Source organism: Arachis duranensis, chromosome 2 (genome assembly GCF_000817695.3).
Source record: "Arachis duranensis cultivar V14167 chromosome 2, aradu.V14167.gnm2.J7QH, whole genome shotgun sequence".
Lineage (NCBI taxonomy): Eukaryota > Viridiplantae > Streptophyta > Magnoliopsida > Fabales > Fabaceae > Arachis > Arachis duranensis.
In genome coordinates, this window is record NC_029773.3 from 6,354,454 (window position 1) to 6,371,269 (window position 16,816).

Genomic DNA, 16,816 nt, shown 5'->3' on the forward strand with positions numbered 1-16,816 from the left:
TTACTTTTTATAGTAACTTTAAAATATTTCAAATTTTATACTTTTAAATTTAAAATTAATTATTTTACTTATTTTAGTAGTTAGGTAATACTTTTTAGCCCCATAGCAAACACTTTTTTTTTAGCTATCACTTTAATAGTATGATCACAATTCACAAGTAGTAGCAGTCATGCATTGGTTTAAAAAGCAGAGTAGAAGAAGAACTGAAAAGTTCGTTAATTAATGCTGCCATTAGTACCAATATTTGATCTTTTCGTGTTATGAGCCCCATTCATGGCCTTGAGAATCTGGAGAAGACTGATTACGTTTCCTTGATTGCCATTATTATATGGTGATTTTGTAACTGTAAATTGTAGCAATTAAAGTATTAAAATCACTACAATTTTGGTATTGATATATCATATTGAAACACGTGATAAGCATATCAAAATCATGGAGGGAAGTTCTTCTTCTTCTTCTCAATTCTCAGAGTCTTTTTCTGATGTAGATGATTCACTACTCTTAGTTGATGATTTCTACTTCTCAGCTCTCTTTGATTCTGAAGAATTATTCCCAATCAATGATGAAAAATATGCAGAGGAACTACATTTACAAGAAGCTCTGTATTCTTCAGTTATAAGCCTCAAGAGAAAACTCAAAGAGGTTCATTCTGAATCTTCTACTCATCAAACTCATCATCATCGTCCTAGTTATCTTCATGATCATCAAGTATTCTTGTGTGCTATTTGCATGGATTCAAAACCATCCCAAGAGATTTTCATCAACCAAAACTGCAACCACTCATTCTGTGATGAATGCATTGCAAAATATGTAGCTGCAAAGATTCAAGAGAATATATCAAATGTGAAGTGTCCTGAACCAAAATGCAAAGGAATATTGGAGCCGCAGAATTGCATGTCAATAATTCCAAAGGAAGTGTTTGAAAGATGGGAGAATGCACTTTGTGAGAATCTTGTTCTTGCAACATCAAAGAAATTCTATTGCCCTTTCAAGGATTGTTCAGCAATGTTGGTGAATGATGATGGGAATGAAGTTGTGACTTGTTCCGAGTGTCCACATTGTCATAGATTGTTCTGTGCACGGTGTAGAGTTGCATGGCATGCTGGAATGGAATGTGGGGAGTTTATGAGTTTGAATGAAAATGAAAGAGAGAAGGAAGATCTTATGGTGATCAATCTTGCAAAGGCCAAGAGATGGAGAAGGTGTTCTAAATGCAGAATCTATGTTGAAAAGAATGAGGGATGTTCACACATTTCTTGCAGGTTTGGTTAATTAACTTCTAATGAACAATTAGTCTTTTTTCTTTTTTTGGTACAATCTTATAATGTTAATGTTTCTCTTTTCTCTGATTATGGTTCTGTTTCTTTTAATTATGCTTATGTTCACAATTTATTGATTATCATTCCTTAATGAAAAATCATGATTCTGTTTTTCAGCTCATATTTTTTGTACCATCATAATTTTATCTTTATAATTTGAACTTGTCTAATTATCAATGTAATGTCATTGCTAATGAACAATTAGATAAAGGATGTTCTCAATGTGAACTTGCCTGATTGTAATAATAGCAAAGTCTTATTATCTTATTGATTAGAGATTTAATTAATTAGGAGAATGCTCTATTTGGACACAATTTTTTAATGTTGAATATTTCTCCTTAGCTTTCTGGTTAATTATTTTATATGGTTAAATTATGTTTTAAACTTGTTTTTAGAATTTATTCTTTAGTTTTAAGATTTAGAATTTATGTAGTCTGAAAAAATGAAATTTAAAGTTAAAAATATATAATTAATAGGGGGAGGGAAGGGGAAAGAAGTGAAAGCTGATTACTAGTTGAAATATTGATTAACTACAGTTCAACTATTTAGATTTGAATTTAGCTCATGTTTTTTATAACACCATAATCTTATATTTCATAATTTGAACTTGACTAATTAACAGTATCGTGTCTAATTAGTACTGTCTTTTTATTTGAATTAATTTTGATTTGCAAATTACTCAGTTTTATTTTATTATATTTTGATTTAATTTTTTAAATTTCTTGTTTTGTAGGTGTGGCCATCACTTTTGCTATGCTTGTGGAAAGCCATGGAATCAGTACCATGGTTGTACATAAATAGATATCACTAGGGATTTTAATATTTCATCAACAACTTAGGTTTGCAAGTGGCATATTTACTATTTTTATTAGTTAAAATTTTTGTATAGTTATAATGCATGTTGATTTTGTGGTTAATTATGTTCGTTTTAAGTACTTCTGTTATCTAACTAAGGCCCAGTAAATAATTTAAAAATGATAAAAAAATTATTTTAAAATTTTTTTAAATTTTTTTATAAAAAGGTAAATAAATTTTTTAAAAAGCTATACTTTAATTTTAAAAATTGTACCAAACATTAATATTATACTTTTTATAAATGCAATTTACTAAAATAAATAATTTGCATTTCAATTTTACTCAATTACAACATTTAAAGATTGCATATGCATATATAACTTTTATATTATTATAAAAACCGTGACAATATAACTGGTTAAACACAATAAAAAAGAAACAGTGACACCCCTCTAGCAATATCTTCACAAACTCAAAAAATGCATAAACCACGCCGACAAGGGATGCGGTCTCACCCTTGAACTTGTTCTTCTCCAACCATCCCAATATCCCATTCTTTCAAAGAGCAGCAGCATGTTAAGCTCAACATCTCCGTGAAGAAGGAGATTCTTCACCATGATGATATGCCTTCCGTCTCCAAAGTTTATGTAATTAATTAATTAACATAGTTTTTTCCCATTTAATTATGATAATTAAGTATGTGTTAATTATATTATCTAATACTGTTAGATTAATGCAAATGCATCTTGTTACATTAATGCAACAACAGCAACAAGAACAAGTAGATATGATGAGGTTGTTGAAGGAAAAGTAGTTGGGGGGAGGGGAAGCTAGACAGTTGCTTGATTCAGGAATGATCAAGCATCAGATTCTTCCGATGAAAGAACACGATCTAGCACACCTCACGTCCAAGTTGAAATTACGAATAATAGCAATGGAGAGAACGAGAGGAAAGACAGTCCAGATTCACAATCACAAGCTTGGGGTCCCATTCCCAACAAGGTCCAGAAACCCAACCCCACCATGGACCAATCCTCTTCTGAAGCCACCATGAGAAAAGCCCGTGTTTCAGTGACACTTTATGTATTTTTGGAATTCATAAAAAAATCACTGGAGGAGTGAGGCAATTTCTTTTTTATTGTGTTTAACCGTCGTTATAAGCCGTAAGCGGTTTAAGTATGAACCTAATTCAGTGATCCTCTATTGCGATTTCTATAATAATGTAAAAATTGTATTTGCTTATGTAATTTTGAGATGTTATGTTATAATCCGGTAAAACTGAAATGCAAATAATTTATTTTAATAACTTGCTCTTTTTATAAGTTAAAAAAAATATTTATGAACCTATTTAAATTAGTCTTAATTTAATTTTTATTTTTTTAAAAATTTTATGAGATAAATATTATATTTTTATTAAATTATACTTGTTTATTTAATTTATTTGATTGATACGGTATTTTAAAAATTGATAACGATATATTTATATTCAAATATTTTTTTTAATTGATAATAATATGTTTTATCTTTTTGAACCGTTTTTATTTTTTATGAAACAATGTATCCATAATTATCCTTTAAAAATTCATTAAAAAACACGGTTGAGTATTAATATATCTAATCTTTTTTTGTGTTATCTAAATCTAAATTTTTTTATCTTTATTTAAATTTTAGGAACGGTAGAATCTATCTTATATCTTAGATAATAAACATGATTATGGATGTCTGTATATATATAACATAACAATCACCTAAGTGAGTTATTTTCTTTCTTAGTTTAGTTCTTATATAGGCACGCTCTCTTCTTCAATTCTTGAATCACTTTTTATTCCTCACGATATTCCTCATCAGAGGAGTGAGGTGACTACTCCACAAATCTGAGTTGATTTTTTAATCACTTTTTTAATTCCAATTTTTTGCATCAAGGTCAAGAATGGCATTAAATATTGACGGCAACAATCACAATATTAATAATGAAGATCCAAAAGTTCAAATGATGAAACCACAGAAGAATGGCGTAGAGCTGCCTTTTTGTGGAAGATGCTGTGATTTCAAGCCATCGTGGGAGATGTTTGAGACTCTAAAATGTGGCCATAATTTTTGTAAGTTTTGCATGCATGAATACGTTGCTTTATGTCTCAGGAGCAATATCATCATTGTGCCTTGTCCTGATTCAAAATGCAAGGTTAAGTATGGACCTGAACACTTTTGCTTTCTTCTTCCATTTGAAGTGTTCAAGAGATGGCAGAAAGTGATCAAAGATTGCAACACTCCAATTTTGGATAAACAATTAGACAAGAGCCCTATTCATATTGCTGATGATGAAGAGAATAAGGATGTCAAAGAAGATGCTACAATAGTAATTGAATCGGATGATGATGATGTTGATTATGAAAATATGGTCGACAAGAAAAAGGAGAAGAATAAAAAACGTGGTAGGAATGTTTATTAGAATTTGCATAGGCTATGGTCAATTTTCAAGAAAATATTTTAAATTTAGTTTTTTTTACTTCATATATGAATTATGAATTTTATGGGTTTTTTTATTTTTGTTAAGCTTATAGTTTTTCATTTGTATAAGTTATCGTCTTTTTTATTTTGAAGTCAATTTTTTTAATAAAAATAATAAAATAAATTAAAAAAAAAGAGAAGTCATATTTTTCTATTCTTTCAAACTTTTAATAAATTATTAAAAGTTATCAAATAACTTTTAATAAATTATTCTTTAAATTCGGTTTAAAAATTCGGTTTAACCCTCTTTGGTTCACATAAGCCGAACCGAGTCATGCTTAATTTTTTTAAAAATTGATGATACGACGTCGTTCAGCAATCCTAAACTCTACCTTCTCCTCCCTCAACGTCGCTCTTCACTGAAGCTCTCGAGCTCTCTCATCTCTCTTGCTGTGGCTCATTGCTCTCGCACCCAAGCTCTCTCCTTCTCTCGTCTCCGATCTCCCTCACTGTATCCGAACTGGCACTCAAGTTCGTCGTTGCTCTCTCGGCTCCGGTCCCTCTCACGGTCTCTGGTCTCCCACTCAGTCTCGCTCGCTCGCCTTCCCTGCCGTCGTCGTCACCGACGGCAGAAGCAGCAGATCCCGGGACTGGTCGTCATCGTCTCTCCCTGTCTCCTCACCGTCTCGCAGTCAGTCCCGCGCCTTCGTTGCGGTCGTCGTTGCCGGCGGCAGAAGCAGCAGGTCCCGGGGCTTCCTCCTCGCTGTCAGCAACTCTCGCCGTCAGCTTCCTGCGCGCAACCAGGAGCTGGTCCCGATTTGGTGAGTCCCAACAAATTCCCCTGTTCTTTTTCCTTTTCTGTTTTGTTGCTGTGTTTGATTTTGCTGCTGAAAATATCACTGAACTACTCTTTTTATTGCTGAAAATAATCACCGACGTGAATTTGTTACTGATTATCACTGAACCATCCATAATTTGTTGTTGAAAATATCACTGAGATAGATTTTTTGTTGCTGAGAATCATCACTGAGATGAATTGGTTCCTAATTATCGTTACTGAACTTTGATTTTGTTGCTGTTTTACTCAAATACTTACTTAGCTAAATCTTTTTGTTGTTGAAAATCATCACTGAGTTGAATTTGTTAGTCATTGAACCTTGAATTTGTTAGTGATTGAACCTTGACTACAATTTGTTAGTGATTTGTTAGCTAAATCTTTTTTGTCTTTATTTAAATTTTAAGGACGGAAGAATCTATCTTAGATAAGAGTATTGTTACACATTTAAGGTTTTTTTATGAACCAAGTTCATTCATGTTAAACAATAAGACTTAGAATAATGCTAGTTATAACTGATTGATTTTTGTTATATTAGACTAATTTGATTAGACTTAATTAATAAAAAATTGGAGTGACTTCCCTTCCACCATTGGGTTGCCTACTTGCTGCAAGAACCTTGTACGGATTCCATGAGGACGGTTGTGTCTCGAGAATCAACAATTATGCCCAAGGATTTAACAAGAAAATCAACTCAGCTGCAAAAAATGTCCAAAGGCAACTTCCTGATCTTAAGATTGTTGTATTTGATATTTACAAGGCTCTCTATGACTATGACCTGGTTGAATCCCCTTCAAAATTTGGTAAGACTGGAATACAATAATCTCATACATGGCATTCATGTCTTGGTGAAAAATCATGTTATCTAATCTTCTAATTAACCTGACTGATTTAAAATGTTCAACATCCTTATTGTGCAATCCAAAATCACTAGGAGCTTGCTCCAGTGCAACTCTGTTTCAGATTTATGACATTGGAAATGGATTTGGCCATTTTGGTGATGTAAGTTTGCCTAATAATTTGATTGTTTTGATTAATAATTTGATTATCCTCTCTATTGTCTTTTGGCCAATCTTTATGATGATGTCATCTCATTTGTTACTAGATTTCAAGCATAGTGGACATTGTAAGAGATAATAATAATTGCACTCATTGAAGATCCTGATGGTTATAAATTTGATCTTCTGGAAAGGGTTCTCTCTCACGAACCTTTAATGCTTCGAGTGGGTGATCTTAATCGATCCATCGAATCTTATGCGATTTCATGTTGGTTTATAGTCTTGTATCTTATTTTCTTTTTGGATCAATTACTTATTTATGTTTATTGTGCTTTTGAATGCTAAGCTGTTGTAAGGTTCAATGTTGCTCTTGAATCAACCTGTTCTGTTTGCTTCACTCTGATATTTAAATGGCTTCTCTTCTTCCCTTTTTGGCAGTATACCATAGCAATCATGGGTTATGGCCTAGAAGATGAAAATGCTGTTCTGGAGTTGACATATACAACTACAAATGAGATGCCTAATAAGGGCGGTTACAATGTAAAGGAAGTGTCCTGAACCAAAATGCCTCAGAATTGCATGTCAATAATTCCAAAGGAAGTGTTTGAAAGATGGGAGAATGCACTTTGTGAGAATCTTGTTCTTGCAACATCAAAGAAATTCTATTGCCCTTTCAAGGATTGTTCAGCAATGTTAGTGAATGATGATGGGAATGAAGTTGTGACTTGTTCAGAGTGTCCACATTGTCATAGATTGTTCTGTGCACAGTGTAAAGTTGCATGGCATGGTGGATTGGAATGGAATGTGGTGAGTTTATGAGTTTGAATGAAAATGAAAGAGAGAAGGAAGGATCTTATGGTGATGAATCTTGCAAAGGCTAAGAGATGGAGAAGGTGTTCTAAATGCAGAATCTATGTTGAAAAAAATCAGGGATGTTCACACATTTCTTGCAGGTTTGGTTAATTTATTTCTAATAAACAGTTAGTCTTTTTTTTTTTTGGCACAATCTTATAATGTTAATGTTTCTCTTTTCTCTGATTATAGCTCTGTTTCTTTTAATTATGCTTATGTTCACAATTTATTGATTGATCGTTCCTTAATGAAAAATCATGGTTCTGTTTCATGTTTCTTGTACCATCATAATTTTATCTTTATAATTTGAACTTGACTAATTATCAATATAATATCATTCCTAATGAACAAAAAGATAAAGTATGTTCTTAATGTGAACTTGCCTGATACTAATAACAGCGTAGTCTTATTATCTTATTGATTAGAGATTTAATTAATTAGGAGAATGTTCTTTTTTGGCACAATTTTTTAATGTTAATGTTTCTCTTTTCTCGATTTTCTTTTAATTATGTTTATGTTCGTAATTTGTTGATTGAGCATTTCTAATGAAAAACCGATGGCATTGTTTCTTTTAAGAATAAGTATAGGAAGTTAATTTTTTAATTAGTTAATATTAATTATTTTATATGGTTAAATTATATTTTAAACATTTTTTTAGAATTTATTCTTCAGTTTTAGGACTCAGTTTTAGGATATAAGATTTAGAATTTATGATTTAGTCCAAAAAAATAGAATTTAAAATTAAAAATATATAATTCATAAGAAGTGGTTATTTTGGGAAGGATAGCTAATTACTCGTTGAACTCTTGATTAATAACCGTTCTACAATTTAGATTTGAATTTAGTTCATGCTTTTTTATAACACCATAATCTTATGTTTCATAATTTGAACTTGACTAATCAACAATATAGTATCTAATTAGTACGATCTTTTTATTTGAATTAATTTTAATTTGCAAATTACTTTAGTTTTATTTTATTATATTTTGATTTAATTTTTTAAATTTCTTATTTTGTAGGTGTGGCCATCACTTCTGCTATGCTTGTGGAAAGCCATGGAATACCATGATTGTAGTAAACAACTTAATTAAATTTCTTTTAAAAGAATAGTTTAAATAATAAAAATTTATATTAAAAATAGTTTATAAATAATTTATTTTATATTTCTTTTTTTAGTTCTAAGAGTGTTTATTTTAAAAGAAAAATAATACAAAAAATTTATTTTTTAGTTCTAAAAGTACTTATTTTAAAAGAAGAGTGATAAAAAAATTTGTATTATAAAAGAAGTTATTTTTTTTTAACTTTTCTACAAACACTTAAATAGTTGTTTAAAAGTTATAATTTAATTTTAAAACTTAAACCAAATGTTAATATTATATCTTTTCGGGAGTTAAAAGTAAAAAAAATATAGTTATTTATGAATTTATTTAACCTGGTCTTAATTTAATTTTCAGTTTTTTTTTAAATCTCATGAAATAAATATTATATTTTATTACAATATATTTGTTTATTTAATTTATTTAATTAGTATGATATTTTAAAATTTGATTAAGATATTTGTAACTAATTAGTAAGATATATTTAATTATTTATATTTAATATTTTTTCTTTAAATTGATAATAATATGTTTTATCGTTTTCAATCCGTTTTTATTTTTTATGAAACAATGTACTTATAACGAACTTTTAAAAATCAGTTAGGAAATATGGTTGATTATTAATATATCTAAATTTTTTTGTGTTATCTAAATCAATTAGGAAATATGGTTGATTATTAATATATCTAAATTTTTTTGTGTTATCTAAATCTAAATTCTTATCTTTATTTAAATTTTAGGAACGGTAGAATCTATCTTAAATAATAAACATGATTATGGATGTGTATATATATAATATAACAATTATCTAGGTTAGATGTTTCTTTTTCAGTTTAGTTCTTGTATTCGCATTTTCTTTTTTTCATCTTCCGGTATTCTTTATCTGCTGCAGGGTGTGTTTGGGATTTATATTGGGGGGAGAAAAGTGTGTTTGAGTATTTTGAATACTTTGTTTTTATGTGTTTATGTTCACATAAAAATTATAGCTACTGAAAAAATTAGATGAGAAATTTATTTTTTTTCTATCAATTCTACTTTTTATTTTTTTTTATAAAAATAATACAAGTAACTATATACTTTTACATTAATTTTTTGTGGTTCTTCGTTTCAATTTTTTTATCAAAATCTTTTAGATTTATTTCAATCATGGTAAAAACAAATATATGAATTTTTTTTATTATTTTTAGTACTCTCTTCGATATTTTAATTTTTATGTTTTTTATTGTGTTTTTTATATTTATATGATAAACATTTTTTATATTATTTTTTTAGTGTTCTAATGTTCTATTTTTAGAATTTATACTACTTTCTAGTTCATATGAGTTTTTTTTTAATCATTTATTATACTATTTTTTATATGGATATTTTTTATGAAGTATTTTTTTTATTTGGTTTTGTTCATATAATTTTTTTTTTATTTTTACTATATTTTTTCATTCATATGACAAATATTATTAATATAAATTCTTATTTTTATGGTGTTTTATAGTTTTTTTTACTGTACTTTATTTTGGTTTTGTATGAAATTTTTTTATTTTTTATTTGGCTTTGTGAAATTTGTGAATAAGATCTATTCAAATATCTAAAGTAAAATGATTGGATAATATAAAAAATTATTTAAATTGATGCATCTTTTAATAATTTTTTATCTAAAAGTGATTTTGAATAGTATAATCCAAATAACATTTATTCTACTATAATCTATTTTGATATAAAAATTGACAAAAATAAATCACGTTAATACAAATTTACTTTTCATTAAAATCAAAATTACAAAATCAATTTTATAGAAACTCCAATTTATAAGCTGAAATCCAAATACATACGCAGATGAGTGAAGTAACTACTTAACAAACCTGAGTTGGTTTCTATAATCACTTCTTTCATTATGTATCAAGGTCCAGAATGGCATTAAGTATTGATGGCAATAATCACAATATTAATAATGAAGATCCAAAGATTAAGATGATGAAACTACATAAGAATGGCATAGAATTACCTTTTTGTGGAAGATACTGTGATTTCAAACCATCATGGGAGATGTTCGAGACTCTTCAATGTGGTCACAATTTTTGTAAGTTTAGATGTTCGAGACCAACCATTATGGGAGATGTTCGAGACTCTTTAATGTGGTCACAATTTTTGTAAGTTTTGCATGCATGAATACCTTGCTTCATGTCTGAGGGGCAATATTGTCACTGTGCCTTGTCCTGATTCAAAATGTAAGGTTGAGTATGGATATCGAAATGCCAAAAATTTGTTTGGTTTATTGGTGTGTCTTTTTAACAAGAAGCTATTAGATCTTTTATATTTTTTTAGTTCAACGGTGAAGATTATGCTAAATGTAGTTTAATGTAATTGATTATTTAATATCTTTTTGTAACTTTTGTATCAGTGAGTTACTTTAAAAATATTATTTTTTTATGGTTATTATTGTTATATAAGAAATATATGTGGGATTATATCAAAAAATTAAGAATACGTAAGATTAAATTAATTAGAGTTAAATATTTCCTATTATGTTAAGTGCCACCTTCAACTTCTTCAAACGTTTTAGCAGCGAAGCCAAACCATCCTTTCCTCCATGCTTTCCTAACATTCTCCAACATCTCATTCGTTGTAAAAATTATCCTCACAACCCTTTAACAGCTTCATCTTCCCCCTAATTTTCGCCACAATCTTGTGTAACTCGACATCAACCATCTAGTCGGAGATGAACTTGATGACTCCGGCGAGGTTGTCGGAGCTGAAACTGGGAAATGGCGCTATTGGCGAGAGAAAAGAGTAACACAAAGTTGTCACGGTGGGAGAGGATGTAAGATTGGACCTTAGATGATCTGAAGGGGATGCGATTAGTAGTTGGATGAGGACAACGACGGAGATGACGTCGCCGGTGAAACTTTCTTCGACGATTTTGGCCGAAACTGCACGGCTCTGATCTTCAACGGATGAGGTAGTTCGACGAAGCGCGGTCATATTCTTCGATTATGTACGTCAGATCTTCGTCGTTGGTGACGGAGATCAAGGTTTCTAAGTCTCCGTTCTGCAATTGACACCGTAACGTCACAGACGAACCGCACAACTCTCCTAGCTTTACCAACAAGTCTGCACAACGCGAAACAGAAACAGTTAACGAACAATCACAGAAAAAAAAAACAAGGAACACTGAAAATTGAGAGAAACAATGCTAAAAAATGAATCTGAGAATCAAATGGAACAGTCCACGGTGAAGACTCTGGTGTGGCCACCGATGTAATGGAGCTCACCGTCGGTAGCACGTGGGAGGATCTTGCCGCCATAGTTGCAGAGGAGCTTAATTGTACGGTCGGGACTCGTTTTCATGGCTTGCTACTCAGTTAGTTGGGAAACAGAAGAAGCTTAGAAGATTCTAAAAACATAAAACTAAAGAATAGGAGAGGCAGAGGAAAAGTTTGAGTTATTGTTGGCGGTGGAGATAATAGAAGGGGCAACTTGCCATAGCGGAGGAAGGAGAGGAAGAGAACCAGGAGGATGAGGGAGCAACGATAATAATAAACTAATGGTCCAACTAATTTTAACAATTAAACTAAATATATTCATTTAAAAAATTATTAAATAACTCCTCTATTTTTTAAGTAATTACAAAAAAGACTCTACTAAAATAAATATTTTTATTTTGGTATTTTCTATGCGCTAAATAAATTTTTAGCGTTTCGGTGCACTATGATAGGTTTTATACCGAATTCGTGCCCCAGAATGTGATCAAAGATTGTAACACTCAAATTTTGGATAAACAATTGAACAAGAACCCTATTTATGTTGTTGATGATGAAGAGAATAACCATGTCAAAGAAGATGCTATAGTGGTGATTGAATCGAATGATGATGATGTTGATTATGAAAATATCGTAGAAGAAAAAGAAGAAGGATAAAAAACGTGGTAGGAATGTTTATTAGAATTTGCATAAGCCATAGCCAATTTTAAAAAAGATATTCAAAATTTAGCTTTTAAACTTCATATATGAGTTAGGAATTTTAGCGTTTTAATTTTTTTTTTTTAAGTTTAGTATAATTTTTCATTTGCATAGGATCATGTCTCTTCTATTTTGAAGTCAAATTTTTTTTAACAAGAATGATAAAATTATTTTTGAAAAGAAGAGAAATTATATTTTTCTACTTTTTTTAAATACTTTGAATTAACTTTTTTTTAAAAAAATATTTTTTAAAAATAATACCAAACACGTGTAATGTGGCTTTTCATAATTCAAAAATAAAAAAAAATAGTTTTTGCTATTTCTCAAACGAAAGATCAGTTTGAATTAGCTTTTGAAAAAAGTATTTATTTTTTTATTTTTTAAAAAATCTTTTTTTAACCAACAAAAATTATTTTACAGTTTTTAAGTATTAAAAATATTTTTGCTTTTGCTTTTTTTAAAAACAAGGCATTACTAGCTTTAAAAAAAAGCAAAAAATACTTGAATATATATTATTATGTTATAAAATTTGATTAAGATATTTGTAAATAATTAATAAAATATATTTATATTTAGATAAAAAATAAATCTTTGACCTTTTGATTTGTAGACATTTAAATTCTTTAAGATTTGAAAATGCATTTAATTCCTGACTTTTTCAAAACCTGGACATATGGATCCCTCATGTTCACTTGAGTCTGTCAGACTTAACGGAAAAATCAAACATGACTCCCGTTGCATGACCTGGTCGATACGAATATACACGTAGAAGAGTTTTTAAAATGAGACAAATTAGACAAACGATGTTTCTAAATTTTGAAGAAGTTAGTGACTTAAATGTATTTTTATATCATCGGAAATTTAAATGCCCGCAAACCAAAAAGTTAATGATCGATTTATTCTTTTTTCTTATATTTAAATATTTTCTCTTTTAAATTGATAATACTATTTGTTTTATCTTTTTGAATTAGTTTTTATTTTTTAAATGAAAGAAAAAATTTAGCTAAAACAATGTATCCATAACTAACCTTTAAAAAAAGTTAGAAAACATGGTTGATTATTAATATATCTAATCTTTTTTGTGTTAACTAAATCTAAATCTTTTTTTATTTATTTAAATTTTAGGAACGGTAGAATCTATCTTAGATAAAAGTAATGTTACACATTTAAATTTTTTATGAAAGTTAAATAATAAAACTTAAAATAATTTTTGTTATATTAGATTAATTTGATCAGATTTGATTAATAAAAAATTTAGATATGTAGTATTATTTCTTAAATAATAAACATGATTATTGATGTGTATATATATAACATAACAATCACCTAGGTCAGGCACTAAAAGATGTGAGACACCAAAAAAATTTACCTAGATAAGTTGTTTTCCTTTTTAGTTTAGTTCTTGTTTACGCATTCTTTTTTTTTGTTATTCTTGAATCACTTCTTTTTTTTTTCTCACGGTATTCTTTTTCTGTCGCGGATAATGAGGTGACTACTCGACAAACCCAAATTTAATTTTTTAATCACTTCTTTAATTCTAAATTTTTGCATCAAGATTTAGCTCTTGTGTACACACTCTCTTCTTCAATTCTTGAATCACTTTTTTTTCTCTTATGGTATTCTTCATCTGCCGCGAATGCGAATGAACGAACTGACTACTCGACAAATTTAAATTTGTTTTCTTAATCACTTCTTTAATTTTAAATTTTTGCATCAAGGTCAAGAATGACACTAAGGATTGAATGTAATAATCACAATATTAATAATGAAGATCCAAATGTTAAGATGATAAAACTACCTAAGAATGACATAGAACTACCCTTTGTAAAAGATGTTGCATGTGATTTCAAGCCATCATGAAGATGTTCGAGACTCTTCAAATCCCTTATTCTTTTTGGTAACATTTTTTAAAACTTTTTATTAATTAAATAATACTTTATAAATATTAAAAAATTTGAATTTTAAAGTTTAAAGTTATTTATCTTATTACCTTAAATACTTCTATATTTCGTAATGAAAAATATTAAAAAACTGTCAGAATTTGTTAGATTTGATTATCACTTAATCATTATCTCAACTTTTATTTAGTTTAATTCTTTTAGTTTTGTAATTTAACAACATATTTCATTTTATATTTTAAAACCTAAATAACTAAATGATGACTGAAATAATAAATTTTAATAAGCTTCCATCTTCTAGCATTTAAACTTCATTTTTCTAATGGTCAAGATTCACCTCACCAGCGAATTCATCTGAGTGACGTGAAATGCCAATGGAGTTGCAAAGAATTAGGACTTACACAGCACGTTCTTGTTTTCCCTTTTTTTATTTGTGGTCTACCAAAACCTATATATGTATATATGAGAGACACCAAAAAAATATATACATAAAAGAGGGAGTATTTTATAATAAGCATGACACGTATAATATTATATAGGAGAGTAGCATTATTTTATTCAGTTATAGTTATGGGAATCATAGTATTACTATCATATGATATAACAGTGAAATTAAAATTTTGAAAAAAACAATATTAAAAGATCCACAGAATTTAATATTTTTTATAGTAGTTAATCAATAACATTTAAAAATATAAATTAAAAATATGTTATTGAATTATTAAATTATAAAAATTGAGCCAATAACTAAAAATATTGAATAAAAATAATAAATTATGTTAGTTCTTAAATTTTTCTCATCAATAAATAACAAACTAACAAAACCAAAGAATAGGACTTACAATTCACCAACGAGTTCATCTTGCTGAGTGAAATACCAATGGAGACATTTGCTTGATTTTATTATGAGTTTTTATTTTAAAAATTGTTTTAATAAACACAACACACTTAACTATTGTTTAGGTATATTAAAAGTTGTTTTTCATTTTGTTAAAATATAATTATGATCAATTAGGATCAATTAGTATTATTCAGACTAAATAATACTAATTGATCCTAATTATATTCTAACATCTGAATAATATTAATTGATCCTAATTATATTCTAATAAATTTAATTTTATCAAATAAATATAAATATTTCAACTTTTAAAAAATTACTTTAGTAAGTTCCTTTTCAAAGTTTTTTTTCTCTTTTCTATTTTTGTGTACCAAACCCCAAAAAAACATATCGAAGAGGGAATACTTTAATTTATAACACGTATTGTATTATATAGGAGAGTGGTATGATAAAATTAGGCTAATTTTTTTTATATCGGCTAAATATATGTGTAATATATTGTTATTAGAAGATTAGGTGTTTTTTTTATATGGTATTTTATTTAAATTTGACGGTCCGATTTGTTTGAAGAAAAAAATGAACTACAAATCGGAGAGTTCGATTTGTTTGAAAAAAAACTGCAAATTGCATGGTTCGTTTTGTATTTTTTATTTTTTTTAAAATAAAAATCGAACGGTCCGATTTTAACATTAAATTTTTTTTATTTCAAAATCGGACCGTCCTATTTGTAATTGTTTGGAAAAAAAATAAAACAAATCGGTGCCTCTGATTTGTAGCTCCCATAGCAAAGTTAAACACTTCTCTTCTCACATCATTAGGAGATACACTCTTCTCTCTCCCACACAAAAAAGAAAAAGTGATAAAATTACTATCCATATGATATAACAATCAAGAAATAAATCAAATTAAAATTCTGATACTTCACTCATATTCTTTACTTTCCACATCTTTATGAACCAAAAACTAAATGCATATGAGAATCAAGTAACAAACTAACAAAACCAGAACTCGTCGAAAATTGAAGCAACTTAATTAGGGTAATATACTAATTATCCCTCTGTAATAAAGTACTATACTAATTAACAGGTTCAGCCATATACCTAAGAAAATTAACATTAATAATGGCCAAAACCAATGCTAGGAAAAAAGGAACAACTACTATTACCATTACCTTTAGCGGCAGCAATTATAGCATTGTTCCCAAAATCGCATGATCCTAAAGAATCCTGATTGTTACTGCTAGCAATTCCATTATTGTTCCAATAATCCCAATGTGCTTGCTGTTGTGGATGATGAACCGCGTTGAATCCAACATTATTCTTCAAGGTTGAATAAAAATTAGAAGAAGAAGAAGAAGCATAATCCCAATGTTCTTGCTGTTGTGGATGATGAACAGCGTTGAATCCACCATAATTGTTCAATATTGAAGAGAAATTGGGAACCCTAGTTTGCATTGGAGCCATAACTGAAGAAGAAGAAACAAGTGGTGATGGCATCAATTCTTGGAACATGATCTTCTTTTCAGCGGTTGCAAATAGGTTAACCTTCAACTGTTCCAAGGATTCTTTGAACTTAACGAGCTCCTCCAAATCCATATCATCAATTGGATTCTCCCACCACTGCGATGAAAACCCTAAGCAACCGCCATTGTTGTTATGGTTCTTTCTTGCATTCTCAGCCTCTTCGAGTCGCTTCTTCTCTTCTTTGAGAGCTTCTTCCAAAGACTCATATTGTGCTCTTAGGACTTCCACTTTCTCCTCTTGCTTCTTCTTCAAGGCAC

The 16,816-nt window shown here is 28.9% G+C and overlaps 2 protein-coding genes across 2 annotated transcripts in view; one reads left to right on the forward strand and one right to left on the reverse strand.

Annotated features, from left to right (window-relative positions):
* Window positions 1–432: 432 nt before the first annotated feature.
* On the forward strand, window positions 433–2,133 carry LOC107473201 (E3 ubiquitin-protein ligase RSL1). Its single transcript, XM_016092751.3, has 2 exons — window positions 433–1,262; window positions 2,053–2,133. Exons 1-2 carry the CDS (start codon window positions 433–435, stop codon window positions 2,114–2,116), a joined length of 894 nt encoding a protein of 297 aa, XP_015948237.2. The 3' UTR covers window positions 2,117–2,133.
* Window positions 2,134–16,151: 14,018 nt separating this feature from the next.
* Window positions 16,152–16,816, reverse strand: part of LOC127744885 (agamous-like MADS-box protein AGL23) — a 984-nt gene continuing 319 nt past the window's right edge. Inside the window, exon 2 of the mRNA XM_052257711.1 lies at window positions 16,152–16,805. Within this exon, the coding sequence (XP_052113671.1) occupies window positions 16,152–16,805 (654 nt within the window). The remainder of the gene's footprint in view (window positions 16,806–16,816) is intronic.